Raw genomic sequence first — 24,579 nt, 5'->3', positions numbered from 1 at the left:
TTCTTGATGGCAAAACCGGCTTTCAGGAGAACCTGGATGATTTTCTCTCCTTTCTCAAAGACCTCTTCAGCCGTCTTTCCCCACACAATGATGTCATCAATGTACTGCAGATGTTCTGGAGCCTCACCCTTTTCCAGGGCAGCCTGGATCAGTCCATGGCAAATGGTGGGGCTGTGCTTCCACCCCTGGGGCAGTCGGTTCCAGGTGTACTGCACTCCCCTCCACGTGAAGGCAAACTGAGGCCTGCATTCTGCTGCCAGGGGAATGGAGAAAAATGCATTGGCAATGTCAATAGTGGCGTACCACTTTGCTGCTTTGGACTCCAGCTCGTACTGGAGCTCCAGCATGTCCGGCACAGCAGCGCTCAGCGGTGGAGTCACTTCATTTAATGCACGATAGTCCACAGTCAGTCTCCATTTTCCTTCAGATTTATGCACAGGCCAGATGGGGCTGTTGAAGGGTGAGTGGGTTTTGCTGACCACCCCTTGGTTCTCCAGTTCTCGGATCATCTTGTGGATGGGGATCACAGCATCTCGAGTTGTTCTATATTGTCGGCGGTGCACCGTCGAGGTGGCAATTGGCACTCGCTGTTCTTCCACCTTCAGGAGTCCTACTGCAGATGGGTTCTCTGACAGTCCAGGCAAAATGTTCAATTGCTTGATGCCCTCTGTCTCTACAGCTGCTATCCCAAATGCCCACCTAAGCCCCTTTGGGTCCTTAAAATACCCACATCGGAGGAAGTCTATGCCTAAAATGCATGGGGCCTCTGGGCCAGTCACAATGGGGTGCTTCTTCCACTCATTTCCAGTCAGGCTCACATCAGCTTCCACTAAAGTCAAGTCCTGTGATCCGCCTGTCACACCAGCAATAGAAACAGATTCTGCCCCTACATATCTTGATGGGATTAGGGTGCACTGTGCACCAGTGTCAACCAAGGCCTCATATCGTTGTGGTTCTGATGTGCCAGGCCAACGAATCCACACAGTCCAAAAGACACGGTTTTCCCTAGCCTCTACCTGGCTAGAGGCAGGGCCCCTCTAAGCCTGGTTATCCTTATTTCCTTGGGTATATGTCTTGGAGGTTCCTTCAAGGGAATCAGACATGTCATCATCATACTTGTCAGTTTGACTACAGGCTACTGGAGCGGCTTTCTTTTTGGTGGAGTATCCCCCCTGAGTCTTGCTGTCTTCCAATTCACGCACCCGCTGTGCCAGAGCACCAGTAGATTTTCCATCCCATCTTTTCATGTTTTCTCCACAGTCACGTAGGAAAAACCACAGCTCAGCTCGTAGCCTTTTCTCTCTATCTGGGGAACTTCTGCGTTGAGTACCAGGGCTCTTGGTCTGTACTGCCGAGACTGGAACAAGGTCCTCCCTGAGTTTCTTGAAATTCTCCTCTATTTTGTCTTGAAAGTTTTGTATACGTGTTTCCATAGCTGCAATTTTTGTCTGTATGGGGCCATGCACGGTATCTGCATATGCTCGAAGCTTCTTCGCCATATCTATCACAGTCTCCTCCCGGTCATCCCGCTTCATTGTTGCTAAAGCAGAAGCGTATTCTTGTGGCCCAAGTCGAACAAGTTTTCGCCACATCACAGATGTACATGGCACCAAGTCTGGATTTCTAGTACCTAAGTTACACACGAAGACAATCTCTACTATTGCCATTTCTCTCAAGTGCTGAATCCCTTGTTCTATGGTTTTCCAACGAGTTTGCTGTATATAGAGATCATCTGCACACAGATATCTTTGTGCCACACTTCTTAGGACCCGTTCCCAGAGACTATAAGGGTCAGCCCCCCTCATCACTTCTTGGTCGATAACCGGATCGTGTGACAGGGATCCCAGATGCCTCGCTTCAGTGCCATCCAGAACTGTAGCCTCACCTGCAGCATCCCACAGACGGACTAACCAACTAATTATAGATTCATCAGGTCGTCGAGTGTAATCTTTTCTCAGGCCACGAAGGTCCTTCAGGGAGAAAGGTTCACCAGCGCCTTCTGATTTTTGATCAGTTGCTGGTCTTGAGGGTCCTTCCCCCGCATCACCATCATCATCATCTACTGGCCGATCGGTTTTGGTTTTGAATTTCATACCTCTCGTGGTAGGAGCAACAGACACTGGCTTAGGCTCACTGTCTGGTGTGGCCACTGGCTTAGGCTCCCTGTCTGGTTTGGCTGCAGCTTGAGTGACTGGGGTAGCTGCTGATTTATCTGCCTGCCCTACAGTATCTAGCACCGTGCGATAAGCATACGCTAGGGCCCAGCTTATTGCAATGATATTTTTCTGCTTAGAATCATCACAGCAATTCTCTTCCAGATATTTCCCTACTTCATCTGGGTTCTGAATTTGTTCAAGTGAAAATTCCCAGGCTGGGGGATCAGAGAATTCCTTCAGAGTTCGGTCAATTCTCTCCCATTCTCTACTCCACTCAGGATTTCTCACACCTGAGTCTACTTCTGGGGCAGGGGTCTCATTGGCTCTTCTGGATATCTCAGCCCTCATTCTAGAGAAGTTGCAGACCATATAGAGGAAACTTAACAGGTGAACTAACAAGAAAGTGGTATCCTTAACACTCAGGGGAAACTGGATATTCTCAAAGAGGGACATAACAGATTCAAAGGAGAAGAAGGAAAGAAAAGGCTGGAAAGCCTCATCCCCTGCTCTTCCTCTAACAAACTGGATACAATTACTAATAAACTCCCAAAATGTGCTACTGGGACTGGGAGGCAGGGTCGGGCGAAGAAACCATAAGCCAAACATACCTGACAGAAACTTCAGTAGTTCTATAAACTTCTTATAAATCATTATCACCGAGCCCAGCACAATAACCATTCTAATCCGTGCCCCTCTACTGGGAAAGAGGGCAAAGACAGGTATTAAAACCTCAAAAACTTTTAGGGACCAGATCCACATGAAAGCTTCTACCCCGAGAGATATTATGTATCCAAGCAACATGGCTGCTGACTGCTTTATCCCAATACAGAATAAATACAACCAACAATCAGTACAGGTTTTTCCACTTTCTCTTGCCCCTGTTCGTTGGGCGCCAAAAACTGTATTTGTCCTAGTTTAGGGCAAATTAGGGAGGAAAACTCCAAATGGGGATTTCCCCAGGGAAATGCCCCTCTTCACTTTCTGGTCCGGGAAAAGAGAGAGAAAAAAAAAAAAAATTCTTTGGAGAGAAGTGGAAAAAGCTGTTTATTTAACAGAAATTGAGTAATATTAAATAATAGTAATAAAACCTCTTGCTGTTCGATGGGGTGGCAAATCTAGGAAGAAAAGTCCTTTTCATGTGGTGTAGCTCGGCTCGCTCAGGTTCTTATCAGTCCCTCCGGCGCTGGAAAAGTGCCGAGGCCCAGGCCCCGGTGGGCCACAGGCTTGTGAGCTCCCGGGGTTTGGCTGGGTGTTCAGTCCAGAGCAGGCTTGCACAGATCCAGAAAAAAGGGAAAAAACAAAAGTCCGGGGAACTCTGCCTCAGCTAGCTAAAACTAACTAAAAACCAGGGAGAAGTTCTGTCCCGCTGTCTGTCCGTGCTGCAGACAACACAGTCCAGGAGCGAGATGTGTGGGAGTGATGTTTTCTTTAACACAAACTGCGGCTTCTTCTACCCCCCTCTCTTGCTCTCAGAGTCAGTCTTAAAGGTGCAGAACTTAATATATAACATAAACCAGACGATTGGGGATACCAGTATCATAAAGTCACCCCAGGGAGGGAGAGAGAGAGTAAAGGGGAGAGCAGGAGAAGAGAAGTTAAAGAGTGAAGAAAACAAGAGCAAGACAGGGAGAGCGGGGAGAGCAAGGAAGGCTTAGGAGAGAGGAGGGAACAAGAGAGTGGGGGGAGAGAGAGAGAGGGGGGAACAAGAGAGTGGGGAGAGAGGGGGGGGGAGAGAGAAGGGAGAAAACAAGAGAGGTTGGGAGGAATCAAGAGGCTTAAGAGAGTGGGAAGAGTAAGAGAGCGAAGTTCCTGTTACAATCCAATATATCTTTTTCTAGAGTGAATATTCTAATTCCCAGTAACCAATCACTACAAGACACACCCACTAAAGAATTTACATATATCCTATAAGAACTACTACATTACCATACAGTGTTACATTTCAAACTCTAAAAGCTTTACAAATTCTTCCCTTACTGCTTGACCTTTTGTAGTGGTTTAGATTTGTCAATTCCGTTTCCCGGCCAATGCACCAAATAAATGTTGTGGTTTTAAAGTAGTAACTAAAAAAATTACTAGTAAACTTACTTATTTCTTGCTGTGAGATATGGATTAGAACAAGAGCAAAACAGGCTTAAAACTTAAAAGGAATAAAGAAAGTTTATTAACAAAACTACAAGAATAAGAACACCAGAAAAAAAACCTCCAGAAAACTACTTTATCCCCCACTACCCACCATTCCCTTGTTCACATGACAACATAGAGACGAAAAACTGGAACTTTGGTGTTTAAAACATTCCCGATTCCTGCTAGAATCTTTTCATCAGTCTCTGTAGAGAAACAGAAGTCTTCTTCTGCTAATCTATGGAGTTTCTCACAAAAAAGCTATTTCTGTTATAGCTTTCTATTTCTCTGATGCCAGCTGCCCGGAAATCCTGTCATCAGTTCACTCCTCCCATTTCACATCACTCTGAGGTGTGTTATGGGTCAAATGAGTTTTGGGATGTCATTTCTAAGGATGAGTTATTCAAAGGCAAAAGATCTTTTCATCTGTCTCTGTGAGCTTTTCTGGAAACCAGTTTTCTCTTTGCTTCAAGCGGCCCCAAATCTTCAACTATTACTTCTCCCCCCTCTGTTCCAGCACCTCACTGTATCATAATTACTCCACCTTTTGCTCAAAATCCAAACTTTGAACACTCTATTCCTCCCAATATACTCTGTCATGAATTAAAGGAGTTTTTTTCAGAACACTATTGTGTTAAAGCTATCTTCATAGCTTTAACAGAAAAATATTTCAGCTTATAAAGCATCTCATTCTCTAATTCTTCTGAAGCTTAATTCTTTTCTTTACTGTCCCTGATAGTTTATAAAGTCTCTTTACATGTTGATTACTTTCTCTTTCTCTCTCTGGAAAAAAGGATTAATCTGCAAGTCTCATCTGGCTAGTGAAAGGGTTAAAATCTTGCCCAGGTTTTGTAGATGGTTCAGTGACTCTGCCGGAGCAGTGGCTAGAGTTGTCTGCGATGGAAGATTCTTCATGGCTGCTCTGGAAAGTGTGGTCACTGTCTCAGCCCACCACAGGTAAGAGCTATTTTTCTTTCTTTACTCGACAGTCTCTGGTGAATTCAGTCATGGCAAAAAAACTGCAGCCGAGCCAGGGACCGGCCTGGCCTGGCCAGAGCCTGGGTGGGGAGGAAGCCCCGCAGGCCCCATCTCCCAGCCAGGAGCTGTGGCAGGCCCGGCCCAGCCCCTGCCTGGGCCGCATGGCCCGGGCAGGGGAACGGGAGGCCAGCTGGAGCTCTGTTACCTTTCACAGCCAGGAAACAAAGAGACAAAGAAGTTCCCAGGCTTAGGTCTTAAGGTGGTGTTCACAGGTTGATCTCACTTTTCAATGGTTAAAACTGCTGTCAATTCTTAGAAATGGCCAGTTGTTGGCTAGGAGAAAAACTCTCACCAGCCTCCAGCAGTTTTAACTTCTTTAGGTGTTTCTCTTTGTTTTCTTAAATACCAATCTAGCACAGCTTACCAAGGTTCCTGGGCGGGGGATGGAGCCTGCGGAACTTTCCCCAGCTCCAGGCTGGGGCCAGGCTCTGCTGCAGCCTCCTGGGAAGCCTCTGGGGTGGCTGAAGCTTTTCCCAGGGGGGCCCTGTCTCTAGGCACTGCAGAGCTGAAATTTAGCACCATGAATACCTGCTGCAGCTTCAGCCAGATTTTAACCTTTTCACTACCCAGATGAGACTTGCAGAGAGAGAGGGGAAGAGAGTGATCAACATGTAAAGAGACAACATAAACTATAGAAGCCAGTGAGGAAAGGAATTAAGCCTCAGATGGAAAGAGAATAAGGAGGTGCCTTAATAAGCTGAAATATTCTTTTGTTAAAACTATGGAGATGGACAAGAGTGTTCTGAAAAGACTCCTTTAATTCATGAGAGTATTTTGGGGGGATGAAATATTTCAAAATGTGGATCTAAGCAAAGGTAATTCATTGATAGAGCTGAGCAAATGGTGAAGTAGTTCTGATCCTATGAGATGCTGGAACAGAAAAGGAGAAGTGTGAGTTGCTGAAGATTTGTGGCCCTTAAGAGACAAGGAGAAAACTTCTGTTTCCAGAAATGATCACAGAGACAAATGAAGAGAACTTTTGCCTTTGAATAACTCATCCTTAAAATGACACCCCTTGAATCATGGCCCACAAACACACCTCAGAGTGGTGTGAAATGGGAGGAAAGGACTGATGGCCGAGTTTTCTGGGCAGCTGGCCTCAGAAAAATAGCCATGAGAAAATGGTTTTCTTGTGAAAAACTCTCCATAAAATGACATAAGAACTTCTTTTTCTCTACAAAGACTGATGAAAAGACTGTAGCAAAGTTGGGACTGCTTTAACCACCAGGTTTTTTGTCTCTATGTTGTCAATTAAACAAGGGAATAGTTGGGTGGTGGGGAAAAAGGGTTTCTGGAGGTTTTATTCGGGTTTCTTATTCTTGTAGTTTTGCTAATAAACTTTCTTTATTCCTTTTAAGTTTTAAGCCTCTTTTGCTCTTGTTCTAATCCATATCTCACAGCAAGAAATGAGTAAGTTTTCTAGTAATTTTTTAGCTAATGCTTTAAACCCATGACATACTGTTAAGTTGGAACTTGTAACTATAAGTAGTTAACCTGTGGTATGTTAGCCTGAAAGATTGTGATCTTGCCTAACAGCTCCTGGAAGTGAGTGCTACGAACTCCAGTGGTACATGAGAAACATTGCTGGCTGAGGTGAGTTAGGTTTGTCAAACTGAGTGGAAAACCTCATTCAAATTAGACCCATGCTGTCTCCTGTCACCCTGTCTGCAAAGGGCCCTTGCAGGTAGGATAATGTGGATACTAAATGCAAAAAGCAAGCAGGGAACAGAGCCTGTGTGAAACTAAGTCACACAGGCTTCTCACTCTGGCCTGAGAAAGCATGAGAAAGAATCCAAACAGTCCTTGGTAAAGGACAACTATCTGCAGGTGTTGTTTAGTCAAGGGGTGGTGTTCCACTTAACCAATGATGGTGGATGTGTTGCTTTAATAACCAATGAGAGTTTTACCTCTTGGACCTTCTCGAACATGTGTATAAAAGAGGATTAAGAATAATAAACTTTGCTCTCTTGGACGATGCAGCTAAGACAGTCATGTCGTACTGCTTCACCGTTCCTAATATAGTGCAACAGGATAACAGAAAACACTGCATTTTTTAATAAAAAGGAAAAGAGGAATTGTCACAGTATTGTCACTGTACAGCTGGTCTGAACTGGACAAGGTAAATCTGGCCATAACACAAACCAAATTTGGTTAGCCTAGTTTGTTCCAGAACAAGTCCCTGGATAAGTTACAGGGACACTCAGCTAAACCTGTTCGAGCTTAGATGCAAGCACACCACTGGTCAGAGAGATCCCAACCAATGAGCTATCTGAGCCCGGGAGATTCAAACCCCCTATAAAAAAGGGTAACTATATTAAACTTGCTGCTGTTTGTCTGATGATCAAGAGGACTCAAATAATGATTTCTGTCTCTAACCTATGACTACACTTAACATAAGCTGATTTTAAAAACTCTAAAATTATTTCTAGATTAATAAATGGTTAATGCTCATTTTACAACAACAGGGATATTTAAAACAGAAAACTTCACTATATTATAACCAATCTGCCTTAGGGTAATCCTCCTTTTTTTTTCTATGGAAATTTCTATGAAATAATCCAATATGTTTAAAATTGAAGCTAACAAAAATATTTAATTTTAACATTTGACTTCTGAATTTTAGAAAAATTCTCATTACAGATATTGCAAAAGCCAAAGTAGCAGGTATGTTTCATCAAGTTCAAATATGCACTTTGCTTTTTCTTTAAAATAAAATACTTACATTGTCACTGTTGGACACAAAATAAGTCACACGGACGCAGCTCAAGATATGGTGAAGAAGAAGCGAACTTTATTTCTTCTCTCACAATTTATAGGTTTCTGACCATGGCCAGAGATTGGGTAGTCAGGATAATACCTTTCCAACCACACTGGCTGTGAGAGATGTCCATCAAGAGACGTGTAACAGAAGGAATGCATACATATCTCTGTTTATAGTTACTGTTCTGGGAAAGTTCTTTAGAAACTATGTCAACAAGCTCCAAAGCTGAGTTTTCAGAGCGACACTTACACATCCACAAATAGTACATGATCTTTACTGTCTTCTGGAATTCTACAGGAATGTCTACAGAAAAGTCCTGGTAGAAACACGGACGTACTGGAAAATTCTCAGGAAGAGGTGGCCAGTTATTTTTTCTAACTGCAACTCAGAAAGAAAAAAAAAAAAAAAAAAGTGCTTTATAATACAGTTTTAATCTCTGTATACCAGAAAGAGATGCATTTGGGGTTGTTCAAATTGTTTTATACATAAATTTCACATGTGTATAGATAACTTGGGCTACCAAACCCCCAAAGTTTTATTAGCAATTGTTGAGGGTTAGGTGGGAATTTTTACCCATTAAGTGCTGGGAAACGTAACTACCGGTAATTAGGGGTGCTCACAAAGGACAAAGAGTGGCCGGGCTCAGGGTGGCGGGGGAAGGGGACAGAAAAAGGAGGGTGGGGACAGTTTTTAGCTGGCTTTTTCCTTGGCTTTGGGGAAGAAGGACGTTCATGCGCTGGGTCGCGGAGCTGATCCTTCTCCTTCTCCCCTCTTGGTTGGTGGCCTCGCACTCCCTGTCCTGCCAGGCATCGCCGTGGAGCTGCTGATACACCTCATCCACCAGCCCAGGATCTCAGCTCGTCCCTGCTGTCCCAGCCGACTGTTTCCTCGGAGCCCTGCAGGAGCACCGGGACTGACTGCCCGAGGGGTTTGTGAAAACAAAGCCTCTCCTCCATCCCGTCTCAGCCGAGAAAGCTGTCCCGGGGTCCCTGGTTCTGTTTTCTTGTTATTGCTGTAGTTATTGTTTGTTTGTTTACCTGGTTATACTAGTAAAGAACTGTTATTCCTATCCCCAGATCTCTGCCTGAAAGCCCCTTGATTTCAAAATTATAATAATTCGGAGGGAGGGGGTCTACATTCTTTCATCCCAAGGGAGGCTCCTGCTCTCCCTAGCAGACACCTGTCTTCTAGAACCAAGACAGATTTTGGCGCCCATCGTGGGGCACTGAGAGAAAAAGGGCAAAAAAGGAATAACAGTTCTTAAATAACCTAATTTTTGTGTGCTGGATTTAGAAACCTTGTTAGGTAGAACCATGTTGTTTAGCTTACCCAGGTTCGTGGGCCATGTGGTCACAGCTATATTTCTCTCATTTGCTGCACCTTACCTAAATATGGGTCCTATAACTAAGGCTACTGTGGCTATTATCCAGCTTGTTTTGTGGGTTGATAAGGTGTGGAATTCATGGATGTTTAACGTCCTCTGGACGGCGGGCTCATGGATTCAGAACTGTCACACACTAACTGGATGGTTTTCAGGTTACTTTAATAATGGTACCTACTGGGAGAAAAAGACAGCTGGGGAAATTTTCTCCCAACCTTTCACCCAGTTCCTTGGGCCTACCCCGCCAGTTTTCAAAGGGTTAAAATCTTCTCTGGATGCTAATGACATCATACAGTGGCTGGTGTTGCTGATAGGCCTGTTCTACTTAGCCTTCAGAGACAAAGGGAAAGAGACCGGAGGTGCTGCTCCGGAGCCTGGCACAGCCCCAGAGCGAGGGGGTGCTTCTCCAGAGCCTGGCACAACCCCAGAGACAGGGAGTGGTGCTCCAGAGCCTGGCACAGCCCCAGATACAGGGAGTGCTGCCCCAGAGCCTGCCCCTGCCCCAGAAACAGGGAGTGCTGCTCCAGAGCCTGCCCCTGCCCCAGGGAGTGCTGCTCCAGAGCCTGCCCCTGCCCCACAGCCCACCTCAGAAATGAACCACCCAGGGTGGGTGGGGGTGCTGGTGAAGGAGATGCATGAGATGGGCCAGATGCTAAAGGAGTGCATTTACTCAGCTGCTGGGAAACCCTCCCCCTGCCACAAAGAGGGAGAGTCTGATGGTGCAGCAGTGGAACCCACAGATGTTACAACCGTCCAGGTTCCAGCTGAACCACAAGGGCAGTCACAGCCAGCAGCTGTTGCCCCTGTGGAAACGAGGAAGTCTAAGATGAAATCACAGCACCCTGCTGATAAGGATAAGAAAGGAGCGTCCTCACAACCCACAGGGGAGCCAGAAGTTGAAATCATCACTGAGTCTCTGACATATGACAGTCTCCGTAAGTTACAAAAAGACATTGTGAGGCAGGGGCGTGAGCCTTATACCACCTGGTTACTTCGGGTCTGAGACCTTATGGGTACAGGCGTGCAGCTGGATGGTGGTGAGGCAAGGAATGTGGGACCCTTGACGCAGGACTCAGGTGTGAATCAGATATTTGTCAGGGAGCCAGGGCCCCTTTCCCTCTGGGAGCGGCTTTTGATGAGTGTAAGAGAAAGGTTTGTCCATAGAGAGAGAATGGAAGAGCACTATCATAGAAGGGAATGGAAAACCATTGAGGAAGGGATCCAACAGCTGAGAGAAGTGGCGATATTAGAGGTCCTTTTTGGAAGGGGTGGACAGCATGATAATGACCCCGACAAAGTCAGGTGCACTGGGCAGATGTTGTGGAGTCTGGCAAATCTAGGGCCACGTGACTACACCACCTATATTGCAACGATTAATGCCGATAACGGCCGAGAGACGGTGGGTTCTGTTGCCACCAGGCTTAGAAATTATGACAGTATGGTCCATGGCCCACATCAGGCTAAGATTTCTGCTGTGATTAAGGAACTCAAAGAGGAGATGAGGGAAATGAGGGAAGAGATGAGGAAGAGCAGTTCCCATATGGCACCAGTGCGGGTCACAAGCCCCAAAACTCCAAGCCCCACGTCCCCCAGCTAGAGAGAGAGGGTACACCTCACGAACTGAGCTGTGGTTCTTTCTACGTGACCATGGGGAAGACATGGGAAAGTGGGATGGGAAACCCACTTCTGCCCTGGCAGCACGAGTGCGTCAACTCAGGCAGGGAACCAGTAACCAGAAAGGTTCCACTAAAGTGAAGGTAGCCTCAGCCTCCCGTGACGAAACTGCCAGATATTACAGAAAAGAGGATGATCCCCTTGAAGGAACCTCTAGCATGTATGCCCAGGGAGGAGAGGATGACCAGTGCTAGAGGGGCCCTGCCTCTAGCCAGGAAGAGGCACGGGAGAACCGGGTCTTTTGGACAGTGTGGATCCGATGGCCTGGCACATCAGAGCCACAAAAATACGAAGCTTTAGTTGATACTGGTGCACAGTGTACCCTAATGCCATCAGGACATGTGGGGGCAGAACCTGTTTCCATTGCTGGGGTGACGGGGGGATCGCAGCAGTTGACTCTGTTGGAAGCTGAGGTGAGCCTGACTGGGAAGGAGTGGCAGAAACATCCCATTGTGACTGGCCCAGAGGCCCCGTGTATTCTGGGCATGGACTTCCTTCGAAATGGCTATTACAAAGAACCAAAGGGACTCAGGTGGGCTTTTGGAATAGCTGCTGTGGAGGCAGAGGACATTAAGCAATTGAACACCTTGCCTGGACTATCAGAGAACCCATCTGCAGTAGGACTCCTGAAGGTGGAAGAACAGCGAGTGCCAATTGCCACCTCGACGGTGCACCGCCGACAGTATAGGACAAATCGAGATGCTGTGATCCCCATCCACAAGATGATCCAAGAACTGGAGAACCAAGGGGTGGTCAGCAAAACCCACTCACCCTTCAACAGCCCCATCTGGCCTGTGCGCAAGTCTGACAGAGAATGGAGATTGACTGTGGACTATCGTGCATTGAATGAAGTGACTCCACCGCTGAGCGCTGCCGTGCCGGACATGCTGGAGCTCCAGTACGAGCTGGAGTCCGAGGCAGCAAAGTGGTATGCCACTATCGACATTGCTAATGCATTTTTCTCCATTCCCTTGGCAGCAGAATGCAGGCCTCAGTTTGCCTTCACGTGGAGGGGAGTGCAGTACACCTGGAACCGACTGCCCCAGGGGTGGAAGCACAGCCCCACCATCTGCCATGGACTGATCCAGGCTGCCCTGGAAAAGGGTGAGGCTCCAGAACATCTGCAGTACATTGATGACATCATTGTGTGGGGGAACACGGCAATGGAAGTATTTGAGAAAGGAGAAAAGATCATCCAGATTCTGCTAGAAGCCGGCTTTGCCATCAAGAAGAGCAAAGTCAAAGGACCTGCTCGAGAGATCCAGTTCCTGGGAGTAAAGTGGCAAGATGGGCGGCGTCAGATTCCCACTGAGGTCGTCAATAAGATCACTGCAATGTCTCCACCAGCCAACAAGAAGGAAACACAAGCTTTCCTAGGTGCCATAGGTTTTTGGAGGATGCACATTCCTGAGTACAGCCAGATCGTGAGCCCTCTCTACCTGGTTACCCAAAAAAAGAATGATTTCCACTGGGGCCCTGAACAGCAGCAAGCCTTTGCTCAGATCAAACAGGAGATTGCTCATGCAGTAGCCCTTGGCCCAGTCAGGACAGGACCAGACGTGAAGAACGTGCTCTACTCTGCAGCTGGGAACAATGGTTTGTCCTGGAGCCTTTGGCAGAAAGTGCCTGGGGAGACTCGAGGCCGACCACTGAGATTCTGGAGCCGAAGCTACAGAGGGTCCGAAGCCAACTACACTCCCACAGAGAAGGAAATCTTAGCTGCCTATGAAGGAGTCCAAGCCGCCTCAGAAGTGATTGGCACAGAAGCACAACTCCTCCTGGCACCCCGACTGCCAGTGCTGGGGTGGATGTTTAAAGGAAAAGTTCCTGCTACTCACCACGCCACCGACGCTACATGGAGCAAGTGGATCGCCCTCATCACGCAGCGCGCCCGTATTGGAAACCCAAATCGCCCTGGGATTTTGGAGATAATTACAAACTGGCCGGAAGGTGAAAACTTTGGTCTCACTGATGAAGAGGAGCAGGAACAAGTGACACGGGCTGAAGAAGCTCCACCGTATAACCAGCTGCCAGCAGAAGAAACACGCTACGCTCTGTTCACTGATGGTTCCTGTCGCATCGTAGGAATGAACCGGAAGTGGAAAGCAGCCGTATGGAGCCCCACACGACAGGTCGCAGAGGCCACTGAAGGAGAAGGTGGATCAAGCCAACTTGCTGAACTCAAAGCTGTTCAACTGGCCCTGGACATTGCTGAAAGAGAGAGGTGGCCAAAGCTCTACCTCTACACAGATTCATGGATGGTAGCCAATGCTCTGTGGGGATGGTTGGAAAGGTGGAAAAAGGCCAACTGGCAACACAGAGGAAAGCCCATCTGGGCTGCTGATGAGTGGAAAGACATCGCCACCAGGGTAGAGAAACTGTCTGTGAGGGTCCGTCATGTAGATGCCCATGTCCCCAAGAGTAGGGCTAATGAAGAGCACCGAAACAATGAGCAGGTGGATCAGGCTGCAAAGATAGAGGTGTCAAAGACAGACTTAGATTGGCAACACAAGGGAGAGTTGTTCCTAGCTCGATGGGCCCATGACGCCTCAGGTCATCAGGGTAGAGATGCCACCTATAAGTGGGCACGAGACCGAGGGGTGGATTTAACCATGGACAGTATTTCTCAGGTTATCCATGACTGTGAGACGTGTGCCACGATCAAGCAGGCCAAGCGGTTGAAGCCCCTCTGGTACGGTGGGCGGTGGTCCAGATACAAGTATGGGGAGGCCTGGCAGATTGACTACATCACACTGCCCCAAACCCGCCAAGGCAAGCACTACGTGCTCACGATGGTAGAAGCCACCACTGGATGGTTGGAAACCTACCCTGTGCCTCATGCCACTGCCCGGAACACCATCCTGGGACTTGAAAAGCAGGTCCTTTGGAGGCATGGCACCCCTGAGAGGATTGAGTCAGACAATGGGACTCATTTCAAGAATAACCTTATAAACAGCTGGGCTAGGGAACATGGCATTGAGTGGGTGTATCATATCCCCTACCATGCACCCGCTGCTGGAAAAGTTGAACGGTGCAATGGCCTGCTGAAAACCAGCTTGAAGGCACTGGGTGGGGGGACTTTCAAGAACTGGGAGATTAATTTAGCAAAAGCCACATGGTTAGTGAACACCTGAGGTTCCACTAACCGAGCAGGCCCAGCCCAATCTGAGCCCTTTAGAACGACAGATGGAGATAAGGTTCCAGTGGTACATATGAGAGGTATGCTGGGAAAAACTGTTTGGGTTAATTCTGCCTCCAGCAAAGACAATCCAATCCGTGGGGTTGTCTTTGCTCAAGGACCGGGTTGCACTTGGTGGGTGATGCAAAAAGATGGAGAGACCCGGTGCATACCTCAAGGGGACCTGGTTTTAGGGTGAACTACCCATGACACTGTGCTTGTATCTGTATCTGCATGTACATATGTATATAGTTAAAGTAGTATGTGTTAGTGTATAATTTAAAGGTTTAATATTTGATGTAACATTTTGGTATGGGAAAAAATTCGGGGTGGATAGTGTTGAGGGTTAGGTGGGAATTTTTACCCATTAAGTGCTGGGAAACCTAACTACCGGTACTTAGGGGTGCTCACAAAGGACAAAGAGTGGCCGGGCTCAGGGTGGCGGGGGAAGGGGACAGAAAAAGGAGGGTGGGGACAGTTTTTAGCTGGCTTTTTCCTCGGCTTCGGGGAAGAAGGACGTTCGTGCGCTGGGTCGCGGAGCTGATCCTTCTCCTTCTCCCCTCTTGGTTGGTGGCCTCGCACTCCCTGTCCTGCCAGGCATCGCCGTGGAGCTGCTGATACACCTCATCCACCAGCCCAGGATCTCAGCTCGTCCCTGCTGTCCCAGCCGACTGTTTCCTCGGAGCCCTGCAGGAGCACCGGGACTGACTGCCCGAGGGGTTTGTGAAAACAAAGCCTCTCCTCCATCCCGTCTCAGCCGAGAAAGCTGTCCCGGGGTCCCTGGTTCTGTTTTCTTGTTATTGCTGTAGTTATTGTTTGTTTGTTTACCTGGTTATACTAGTAAAGAACTGTTATTCCTATCCCCAGATCTCTGCCTGAAAGCCCCTTGATTTCAAAATTATAATAATTCGGAGGGAGGGGGTCTACATTCTTTCATCCCAAGGGAGGCTCCTGCTCTCCCTAGCAGACACCTGTCTTCTAGAACCAAGACAGCAATCCTCACACAACACTAAAAATAAACTTCAGAAATAAAATACAATGAAGTACAAGACAGATCAAGGAAAATATAATATTTTATTTATGTAAAAGTTTAATCAGGCATCTGACAGCTTCTATAAAGTAATGAGAAAAGATAATTCTTCACAAAACAATTTCTCAGAGTTCCTTGACTTTTAAATGCACTTTTCTCTGAGTCGCACCATACTCTCATACTTTGTAGAACACAAAGACTAGGGACTGAAAAACATTCTTCATTCTCAGAATCCTGATATTTGTAATACATGGATATCTCTAACACTTTGAACCAGTTCCTAATACACTTTACACTCAAAGCTTTACCTAAAAACCCTTAAGCCTGAAGAAAAGCAGCTATTTAAATGGTGTAAACTACTTTTTTGTTGTTGTTGTTGTTGTTATAAAAAGATGCCCTACAGCATCAGTATATTTTGATATAGTTGTGTGACAGAATGAGGATACCACAAAGGTCAACACAGTATCAGACACTTGTATTTTCTGTATGTTTTTCTGTATGCTAATCTGCTCACAGATTAGAGTATACATTCTGCAGAACACAAGTCAATACAAGCATAGACTCAGATTCAACTTAGATAACTACAAAAAACCTTTACCATAGCATTTCAAATTCTGGATGCAAGAGATACATTCATTACCATATTAAAAAAGTGGAGCTGAATTAGAGACTAACCTAAAGGAAACTTTATTTGAAATTCTGACAAGGTTTTGCTTGCAATTGCTATCTTCAACCATGTCTTTATTAGCAGTTCACCTATATTGGGTGGGGCTGAGCTGGAGTTAATTTTTCCATAGAAGCCCTCCCAGTGCTGTGCTTTGCATTGGGAACTGGAAATGTGTTGAGAACACACCTGTGCTTTGGCTACTACTGGCACAACATCAGTGCTGTCTCTCCAACATTCTGCCCCCCAGTCAGTAGGCTGGGGGGTGGGCAAGATCCTGGGTGGGGACACAACCAGGCCATCTACTCCAAATTAACCAAAGGGCCATTCCATACCATATGACATCAGCTCAGATATAAAAGCTAAGGAAAGAAGGAGGAAGGTGGGGCACTCATTGCTTACAGTGGTTGCCTTCTGGAGCAACTGCTATGCATGCTGAAGTCTGGCTTCCTGAGAAGTGGCTGAACATTGTCCACTGATGGGAAGTAGAGAATGAACCTCTTTTTTTCACTTTGCTTGTGCACATGCAAACTTTTAATTTTGCTTTAGTAAAATGACTTATCTCAACCTATGAGTTGTTTTCCATGTTATTTTCTCTTCCCTGTCCAGCTGGGAAGTGGTAGAGCGGCTTGGTGGGCACCTGGCAGCCAGTAAAGGTCAACCCACCACATAAGAACAGAAAACTTGTAAAAATTACACACTTGCATTGTTTCTTTTGCCATTCAGACAAGATGGAGCTGGCTGTTCTGTCCAAACAGGTCCAAGGCACTAATAATCTGTTAAATTTTCTGCCTCTTCCACTGACCATTTGTGGTGGTTTTATATGGCTTGATTTTTGGTGAGGAGAGAGGAAGACAGCTATGGAAGTGATTTTCTGTGAGGAGCTTCTGGGGGATTCATGCCTGGCAGAACCAATCACTGGCTGGTTCTGAGAATACGCATGCTGCTAAGCCAATTAGAGAAGCTGGTAACACCTCTATGATAACATATTTAAGAAAGAAAAAAACTGCAGGAAACTCTCTGTCTCCCTCACCTCCGAGGAGTGGTGAGGGGGCCGGCTGGGCCCCTTCCTGGTGGAGCCTACCAGTCCCTTTCCCAATGGCACGACCAGGCCATGCTGCCAGGGTCCATCCTGGTGCTGTGAGCAACCATGCGACCAGGACCAGCGCTGAGACCGGCCCTGCAGCCTGCGCTGGGAGCAGCCATGTGGCCAGGACCATGCAGCCGAGATTGGGGTGGCTGGGGCAATGCCATGAGGCCACAGCTATCTTGGCATGGCTCACAATGAACTTTGCGTTGCCGCTTTTAGCCAGCCATGCTGCAAACAGAAGGGCAAGGGTGGCATCAGCTTTTCTTTTTTCAGCACCCTGCATGAGGAAAAGTGTGGAGTGGAGCCAGCAGCTGGCACGGCTAGCACGATGCTGATGAGGACCATGTGATCAGGAGCGAGAGACATGACAAGCAATTCCTCAATGCAGAGCCCAGATGGGATCACCTTTTCAGCACTGCAGAACTCTATAAAAACTTTTCAATTGATGGAACTTGAGAACAGATGAACCTACAAAGACCAATTCTCTCCCGAATCAGAGAAAAGAAAAAAAGTGAAAACACGTGAAGAGAACAACATGGCGACACTAAGGTTGGTGCAAAAGAGGGAGAGGGAGAAAAGAGGTGCTCCGAGCATTGTAGCTGAGATTCTTCTGCAAGCCGTAGTGAGGACAATATTACAACAAACTGTTTCCCTGTAATTCGTGAAGGGCATGGGGGGATGCAGAATTCACTTGCAGCCCATGAGAAAAAGGTACTTTGTGCTGGAGCGTGCGTATGTTGAAAAGCTGTGATCTGGTGAGAGGCATGAACAGAGAGAGAGAACCCTTGCTTCCAGAGACAGAAGAAGACCCTTGCTTTTATACTAGAATAGCTCATCCTTAGAAACAAAACCCCATGAACTAAATGGCCCACAAAAAAAAGCAGTTGTAGAAAGACTGCCTTGCCCGTGGGAGGGACTTCACATTGCAGCAGATTTGGGCGGGACTGCTACTTGTGAAAATTAGGACCACATTAGAAATGTTCACAGAGAACTGTCTCCCATGGGAAGGACCCCATGGCATAGCAGAAGAGACTCTTCTCCTTAAGTGAACTGAAGAAAGATTTTTAGAAGTGACAAACTGACTAAAACCCCCATGTTTTTATCTCCCTACACTGTCGGTGGGAAAGGAAGAAGGACTGGGGGCAGGGGAAGGTGTTCTAAAGGTATATTTTAGTTCTCATTAGCCTCTTTTAGTTCTGCTAATAAATTTTTCTTTATACCTTTTTAAGTTTTGAGCCTATTTTACCCTTAAAGTGTTTCCTCCTAATCCTTATCTCACCCCATGAGCTTTTTTTTAATTGTTCTTTCCCCCTCCTCTGCTCAACTATAGCAGAGGAGAATGAGTGAATGAGTTTTCAAGTGTGCACTGGCATTTGGCCAGCATCAACCCCTAACACCATTTTTATCAAGCCTTTTAGAGCAGGGAATTTACAGAGGGAGCATACAGAACGTAACCAAGCAATATTCCCATCCATATTAAAATCTTCTTTTGGATTTCTTATATGAAACATATCTGATAATTCAGATCTCCATTCTGCAGTATATGGTTACTTCTTTCAAGACAGATAGTTTCAAGACAGTCATATAAAAATCAGACATCTTATAATGGTTCAAATTCTTAATGAAGAATGTTATCTGATGCATTTTCTCACCCCTGTATAACAAGTTTCAAAATTTTCAACTAAGACTGAAAGCTTGATGAGTTGGTTTGAGATCAAAAACCAAGTGACCTTTTTCTAAATACACTCTGAATACTCATATTCCAAGATTGTATTTTGATAATCAAAAACCTAGCTGAGTTATTTCATTCCACACAAGTTACCATCTCAAGGCCTATTAACATAACTTTAATATAGGAGTCCAGAAATGTAGAGACATTTCTCTGTTTATTCTATTCTCTAAAAAAGCGTCAATCCTATTTGCTCTTGACAGAAGGTCTTCCAAATATCCCTGGGCAAACCAAGATTTATAAGAGATTAAGTAGAAAGCAGTAAAATGTTTAATATGTCACTGAGGTGAAAAATATAGATTTTAGAGGGGTTTCATACATGGAGTAAAGATGGAGGAATAAAGGTGTAGTTTTTAGTTCTTCTTCTTCCTTCTTCTCCATGATTCTGCAGTTTTTGGGAGCACAAAGAATGATTGGTTTAGTTAGTCGCAGTTTTAATTACGTAAGTAGATATAGAAAACTTGTTAAAATATATGTTAAAATATAATAATAATACACGTGTCTGTAGTTAATAGGGTAAAAATAGATATAAAGGTGAAGAGGCCGCATGGTTCTGGGCCATTTTGTACCATCAGAGCAAAATGAGCCAGGTTGTGGTGAATTGAGCTTGTGCAGCCAGTCTGGAGAGACCTGCCAAGTTTTGTAACGACCTTCTAATAAACACGAGAAACAAGATTCTAATGAGCCTGGGAATTTTCTCCAAACCTTAAGAACTGAGATAAGTGGGACTCCCCGTGAGGGAGGATCCCAAAAGAATTCAGTTCAAAGGAGACTGAGAAATCCAGGAAGAGAAAGAAAAATATAGAAGAAGTGCAGCAGAGACAGAGAAAAAGAAAAAGGATTTTTAGAGAAAAGTTACACTTTAATGCCATGTCTACACTATGAATGCTGTTACCCACAAACTAGCTTCATGCAAGCCCAGGAAGGGATTTTCAGGCATGCCAAAATGAACTAGCTGAAATAGGAAGCAGCACACATTAGTAAGATGTTAGAATCTGCTTAATCGCAGAGGAGCAGAGAGAGCTCTCTGTGAATTGCAGAAAGAACTTCAGGTCTGAATATTCCCCAAAATGAGATTAAAACTCAAAGTTAAATATTAATACCAAAAAACCGATATTTTCACTTTATTAGCTGGAAAAGAAGCAAAGAGAAAGAAAGTGAAAAGCAGAGAAAAGTTTGAAAAAGCTAAGATTATTTTAAAAGCATAGGATAGTTTACCACCACACTGCTATTTTTCTGCTGAGGTGGGCAGCAGGGAGGGGAGGGGGCAGGGGCCAAAGCAGTTTTTGCCTTTTTTTCCCCTATTGCTTGAAGTAGTTTATCTGCGTTTTCCAGCCTTGGGGTTGATAGCTTAGTTGGAATCCATTCTGGAATGTAGACGCAATGCATGGTCCCTGCAGCTGAAGTGTAGCTCCGGTCCACTTGTGCTGCTCACTCCAAGGATGCAGGATCGGTTGGGGGGGAGGGTTTCTCCAAGCTGGCAGTGTCTCAGCTCCGGGAGGCCTCAGGTTGTTTTCACAGCTGTAAAAAGGCTTTAGCAGGCAGCAGGGAGAGGATGCAAAGTGCAGAGTTTTTGTCCCTCTCTCTCCCTCCTCCTGATTTAGCACAGTTTTTTGCCCTCCTTTTTCTGGACCTCAAGGCAGCTGCTTACAGTCCATCCTGCACATAGTTTTCAGGTGTTCAGAGATTATGATAAGCAGACACAATGATGAAGCAATTTTTGAGGCATTTTTCTTATTATCAGGTCCTCATATAATCTCAAGTGCAATACTGTGTAGAAACTGAAAAGAGGAAACTGAAGACATAGAATAGTTTGGGTTGGAAGAGACCTTAAAGATCGTTTAGTTTCAACCCCCTGTCATTAGCAGGGATGCCTTCCACTAGACCAGGTTGCTCAAAGCCCCTTCCAACCTGACCTTGAATGTCTCCAGGGGTGGGGCATTGTATTGGGTCTCACAGTGCTGTGCTTTGCATTAGTAGCTCAAAGGGTCTTGATAACAGACCAGTGTTTTGGCTACTGCTGAGCAGCATTGTCCCTCTCACATTCCTTCCCCCATCAAAGGGATGTGAGTGGGCAAGATCCTGGGAAGGGACACAATCAGGCAAGCTGACCCAAATTAACCAAAGAGACATTCCATACCATATGACATCAGCTCAGACATAAAAGCTAAGTGAGGGAGGATGAAGGGGGGGCATTCATGAGTTTTTAGTGTTTGTCTCCCAGAGGAAACATTACATGTGCTGAAGCCCTGCTTCCCAGGAAGTGTCCGAACACCGCTGCTGATGGAGAGATGGACTTTTCCCTTTACTTATGCGCACACAGACTCATTTCTGTCTTTTGCTGTAATAAAACTCCCCTATCTTGAAACAGAGAAATTAAGAATTAGGAATTAAGCATAAAGAAATGCTTGACCAGAAGGGGAGGGGACGGTTTGACAAAAAAACACCCTGCTCCACAAGAGCAGGGAAAGAGCTAGACTGCAAGATAAGGAGCTAAAATACACAAACATGATGCAAAGACAAAGGCACCACAGGATAAGTGGATTCTTTAGACCCCTAAGACGGAAGGAACGGTTTCAAAGTCCAAAAGGTGGTCAAAAGACTAAAAGGAGCATGCACGAGAAGACAAGGTAAAAAGTTCAGCTAAGGAGAAAATTGCTGACCTCATCCAAAGACCTCCAGATGACTACCAAACTGACCAAAACCAAGCAGTATGCAGCCACAAAGGGGCGTGGAGCTAATTTTAAAATGAAGTGAGGACAGGTGGGGTTAGGGAAATTGTTGTAGTTTAAGGCCTGGCAATCTGAAGAACTCGGGATGTTACGGAAAGTTAGCTAACCCCCCTCTCTCTAGGATAGTAAAACCTTCTGCAATTAGCCAATAGCACCTAAGTGTGATGTAAGCAGATGGGAGTAACACAGTGAACCCAGGCTATAAAATGTTAAGTTTCCCTGCAATAAATCGCCATATATGCCATCCATCACATTGATGCAGTGGGATGTGGACCGCGCGGCTGAGGATAGCCGCCCGTGCTGGTTCCAGCCAGGGTACCAGCCTTGCTTGGACACCCAGAGGAAATGAATATGTATTAGGCGTATTGTGCAACCCTAGTTTGTAAAGAATAAAAAGAGAAAGCCAAATCTCAAAAGCATGCATGCTTTCGGAAGAGATATCCCCCATGCACCTCAACACTGAATAAATTCATACCTACTCTTATAACTACTCTGCAAGTTATAGAGTTCTTTTTCTATCCGCATATCATTTTGGCGAGCCAGGTAGGAGGGTTTCTGTCTGGCTGTGGAAGCAGCCAAGGAATAGATTCCCTGGGGCTTCCCCAGGATCTTCCCAGAAGGGACCCCAAACCTCGGTTCACTCACTGCAGGGACAAACAACAACCTGCCAGCCTGCAGATAAAGGTATGAATTAAATATCAAGGGAAGGGCTGCTGATAAACCGAACAGAGATGTCTGACTCACACTACACTCCTGGTGGGCTTGCTAGCAGCTGGCCAAGAGGGGCCAGAGACAGAGGGAGTGGGATCTATCCTGGCCAATAGCGTGGCCGACAGAGGGGTTCTCTCTGAGCTGATAGAGCAGCCCGCTAACAACTCTGGTCTCTGCTTTGCTGCTATTTTGTGTGAATGCTAAGTCCGGACACATTGAGTCATTGAGTGTGTTTGGTGTGTGAATGAGTGAGTGAGACACACCAGAGGTGTGGAGCAAGTGTGGAGCTCTATCCATGGTTCTGACATTGGGTGACTGAGGCGGCTGGAGAAAAGCAAAGCGACTGGGCTCAGTGTGGGGCAAACCCAAGTGTGAGCGAGGAGTGTTATACTTGAATGCAGAGTGGTTAGCATTTGTTTTAACCATGGATAGACAATTTGAGAGACTCCCTCCCGCAGTACAGATCCTGAGCATTCCAGAGGAGGTGAATGAGATAACTTGTCTTTGTGAGAAATTTAGAGCTACCAGAGAATCAAAGGATTGGTATCTGGAGTAGGTTTTATTGCAGTGTGGAGATTGTGAAAGACATTGGTATTGTTGAAATTCTGAGGTTGGTGTGTGGCAAAGTCATATTGAGTGCCTGAAAATTGGGATTGTGTGTGTGTGAGGCGTACTGGGAAGAGAGAGTGAAAGTGAGGGGAGTACTGGGAAGTGAGGAGACGTTTGGGTGGAAATGAGACAGAACAAGAAGGAGGAGATAATGAGAACTGGACAAAGTAAGGAGATCCCTAAAGCGAGTCTGCTAGGTTGTATTATTGCACATTAGAAGGACACTGCTGGCCGTGGGGGAGCTGAGAACAAGAGAGATTTAATCAGGTTCTGTAATGACTGGTGGCCACTATATAAATTGGATGATGGAGCGAGGTGGCCACCTAGCGGAACTTTGGATTATAACACACTATTGCAACTCATGCTATTTCTTAGGAGGGAAGGCAAGTGGACAGAGGTATCATATGCTGAAATGTTTTTCTCCCTCCAAAATCACCCAGAATGGCAGAGGGATTGTGGGATCAGAATTCCATCTGACCCCCTGGTATTGGCCCTGGAGAAGGAGAATAAGACTAAGAGAGAAAGGCTTAAATGGTGTTGTTCAGCATGTAGTATAAGGCAAAGATGCACAAAATCAGGCTTACCAGACTGTGGCCCAGGAACAAGATCTGGTGGACGATTTGCTTAAGCCTTTCCACATAAGACAAGAAAGGGATGAGGATGAGGATGCAGACTCAGAGGTTACAGACACCCCTCCGATTGCACACCGGACTAGACAACAGACACACAGTACAGGCACTGCTGCGAGAAAGATTATTTCCCACTCCAAAACCCACAGTGGGACCCAAACAGTAGCTATCAGGAGTGGATTGAAAAGGGGATGTATGGATGCTAAATATGAGCAAAAGCAGGGAGCACAGTGCCTGTGGAATAGCAGGCTGCATAACTTTCTCAGTCTCACCTGAGAAAGTGACCTGGGAAATCATAAGGAGGAATTAAAACAATCCTCAGAGCTAGAAGACAGTCTTGCAGGTGCTGTTTGTCAGTTTCTTGTTTTCTTGCAAGAGAAGGTCGAGGGGTGGTGTACACCACTGACCAATGATGGTAATGTGAGAGTTTGCTAACCAATAAGAGTTTTATCTTTCTGTACTTTCATGTATCAGTCTATAAAAGAAGATATGAGGTAATAAACCTTAAGCTCTACTGTTCAACTCACAACAGAGTCTGTGTCGTTCTTCTCGCCATTCCCAATAGAGTGACAGGGATGGAAAGAGCCATTCCCAAAACTATAAATTGATCAGCTTTATATGCAGTCAAGCAGAGGCCCTCTGAGTCACCATCCGAATTTCTTGAAAAATTAAGAGATGCCATGCTCCATCACACATCACTGGACCCTGGGTCTGAAGTAGGGATACAGCAGCTAGTTAATTTATTCCTGGGGTAGTCTACGGGTGACATAAGACTTAAACTTCAAAAGCTTCAGGGGACGGATGGGAGGAAATTGAAGATTTTGTTGGATGAGGTGTGAAGAGTTTTAGTAACTGGGAAGAAGGGTATAAACAAGGAATGAAGAAATTTGTAGCTGTTGTAACTGAGAGGGAGAGAGGGAGACGCAGACAGGGATCACCTAGACAAGGCCCGTCCCGGCTGGGCAGAGACCAGTGTGCGATCTGTAAGAAATATGGTCACTGGAAAAATCAGTGCCCAGAGCGGAGACGGGGTGGCTTCCAGGAAAAGGGAGACTAGGAAAAGGGAAAATGAT

General features: G+C 45.9%; 1 protein-coding gene across 1 annotated transcript in view; it reads right to left on the bottom strand.

The window, feature by feature from the left end:
* LOC131592114 (secretory carrier-associated membrane protein 1-like) overlaps window positions 1-17,226 on the bottom strand; it is an 86,906-nt gene extending 69,680 nt beyond the window's left edge. The window contains exons 1-2 of the mRNA XM_058863391.1: window positions 17,040-17,226; window positions 8,329-8,457 (exon numbers count right to left, since the gene is read on the bottom strand). Coding sequence (XP_058719374.1) covers window positions 8,329-8,457; window positions 17,040-17,226 — 316 coding nt within the window. The remainder of the gene's footprint in view (window positions 1-8,328; window positions 8,458-17,039) is intronic.
* Between the last annotated feature and the right edge of the window lie 7,353 nt (window positions 17,227-24,579).

This window comes from Poecile atricapillus, chromosome W, assembly GCF_030490865.1.
Source record: "Poecile atricapillus isolate bPoeAtr1 chromosome W, bPoeAtr1.hap1, whole genome shotgun sequence".
NCBI classification, from domain to species: Eukaryota; Metazoa; Chordata; class Aves; order Passeriformes; family Paridae; genus Poecile; species Poecile atricapillus.
The sequence above is the reverse complement of the archived record's forward strand: the minus strand, read 5'-3'. Positions and strand labels throughout refer to the sequence as shown.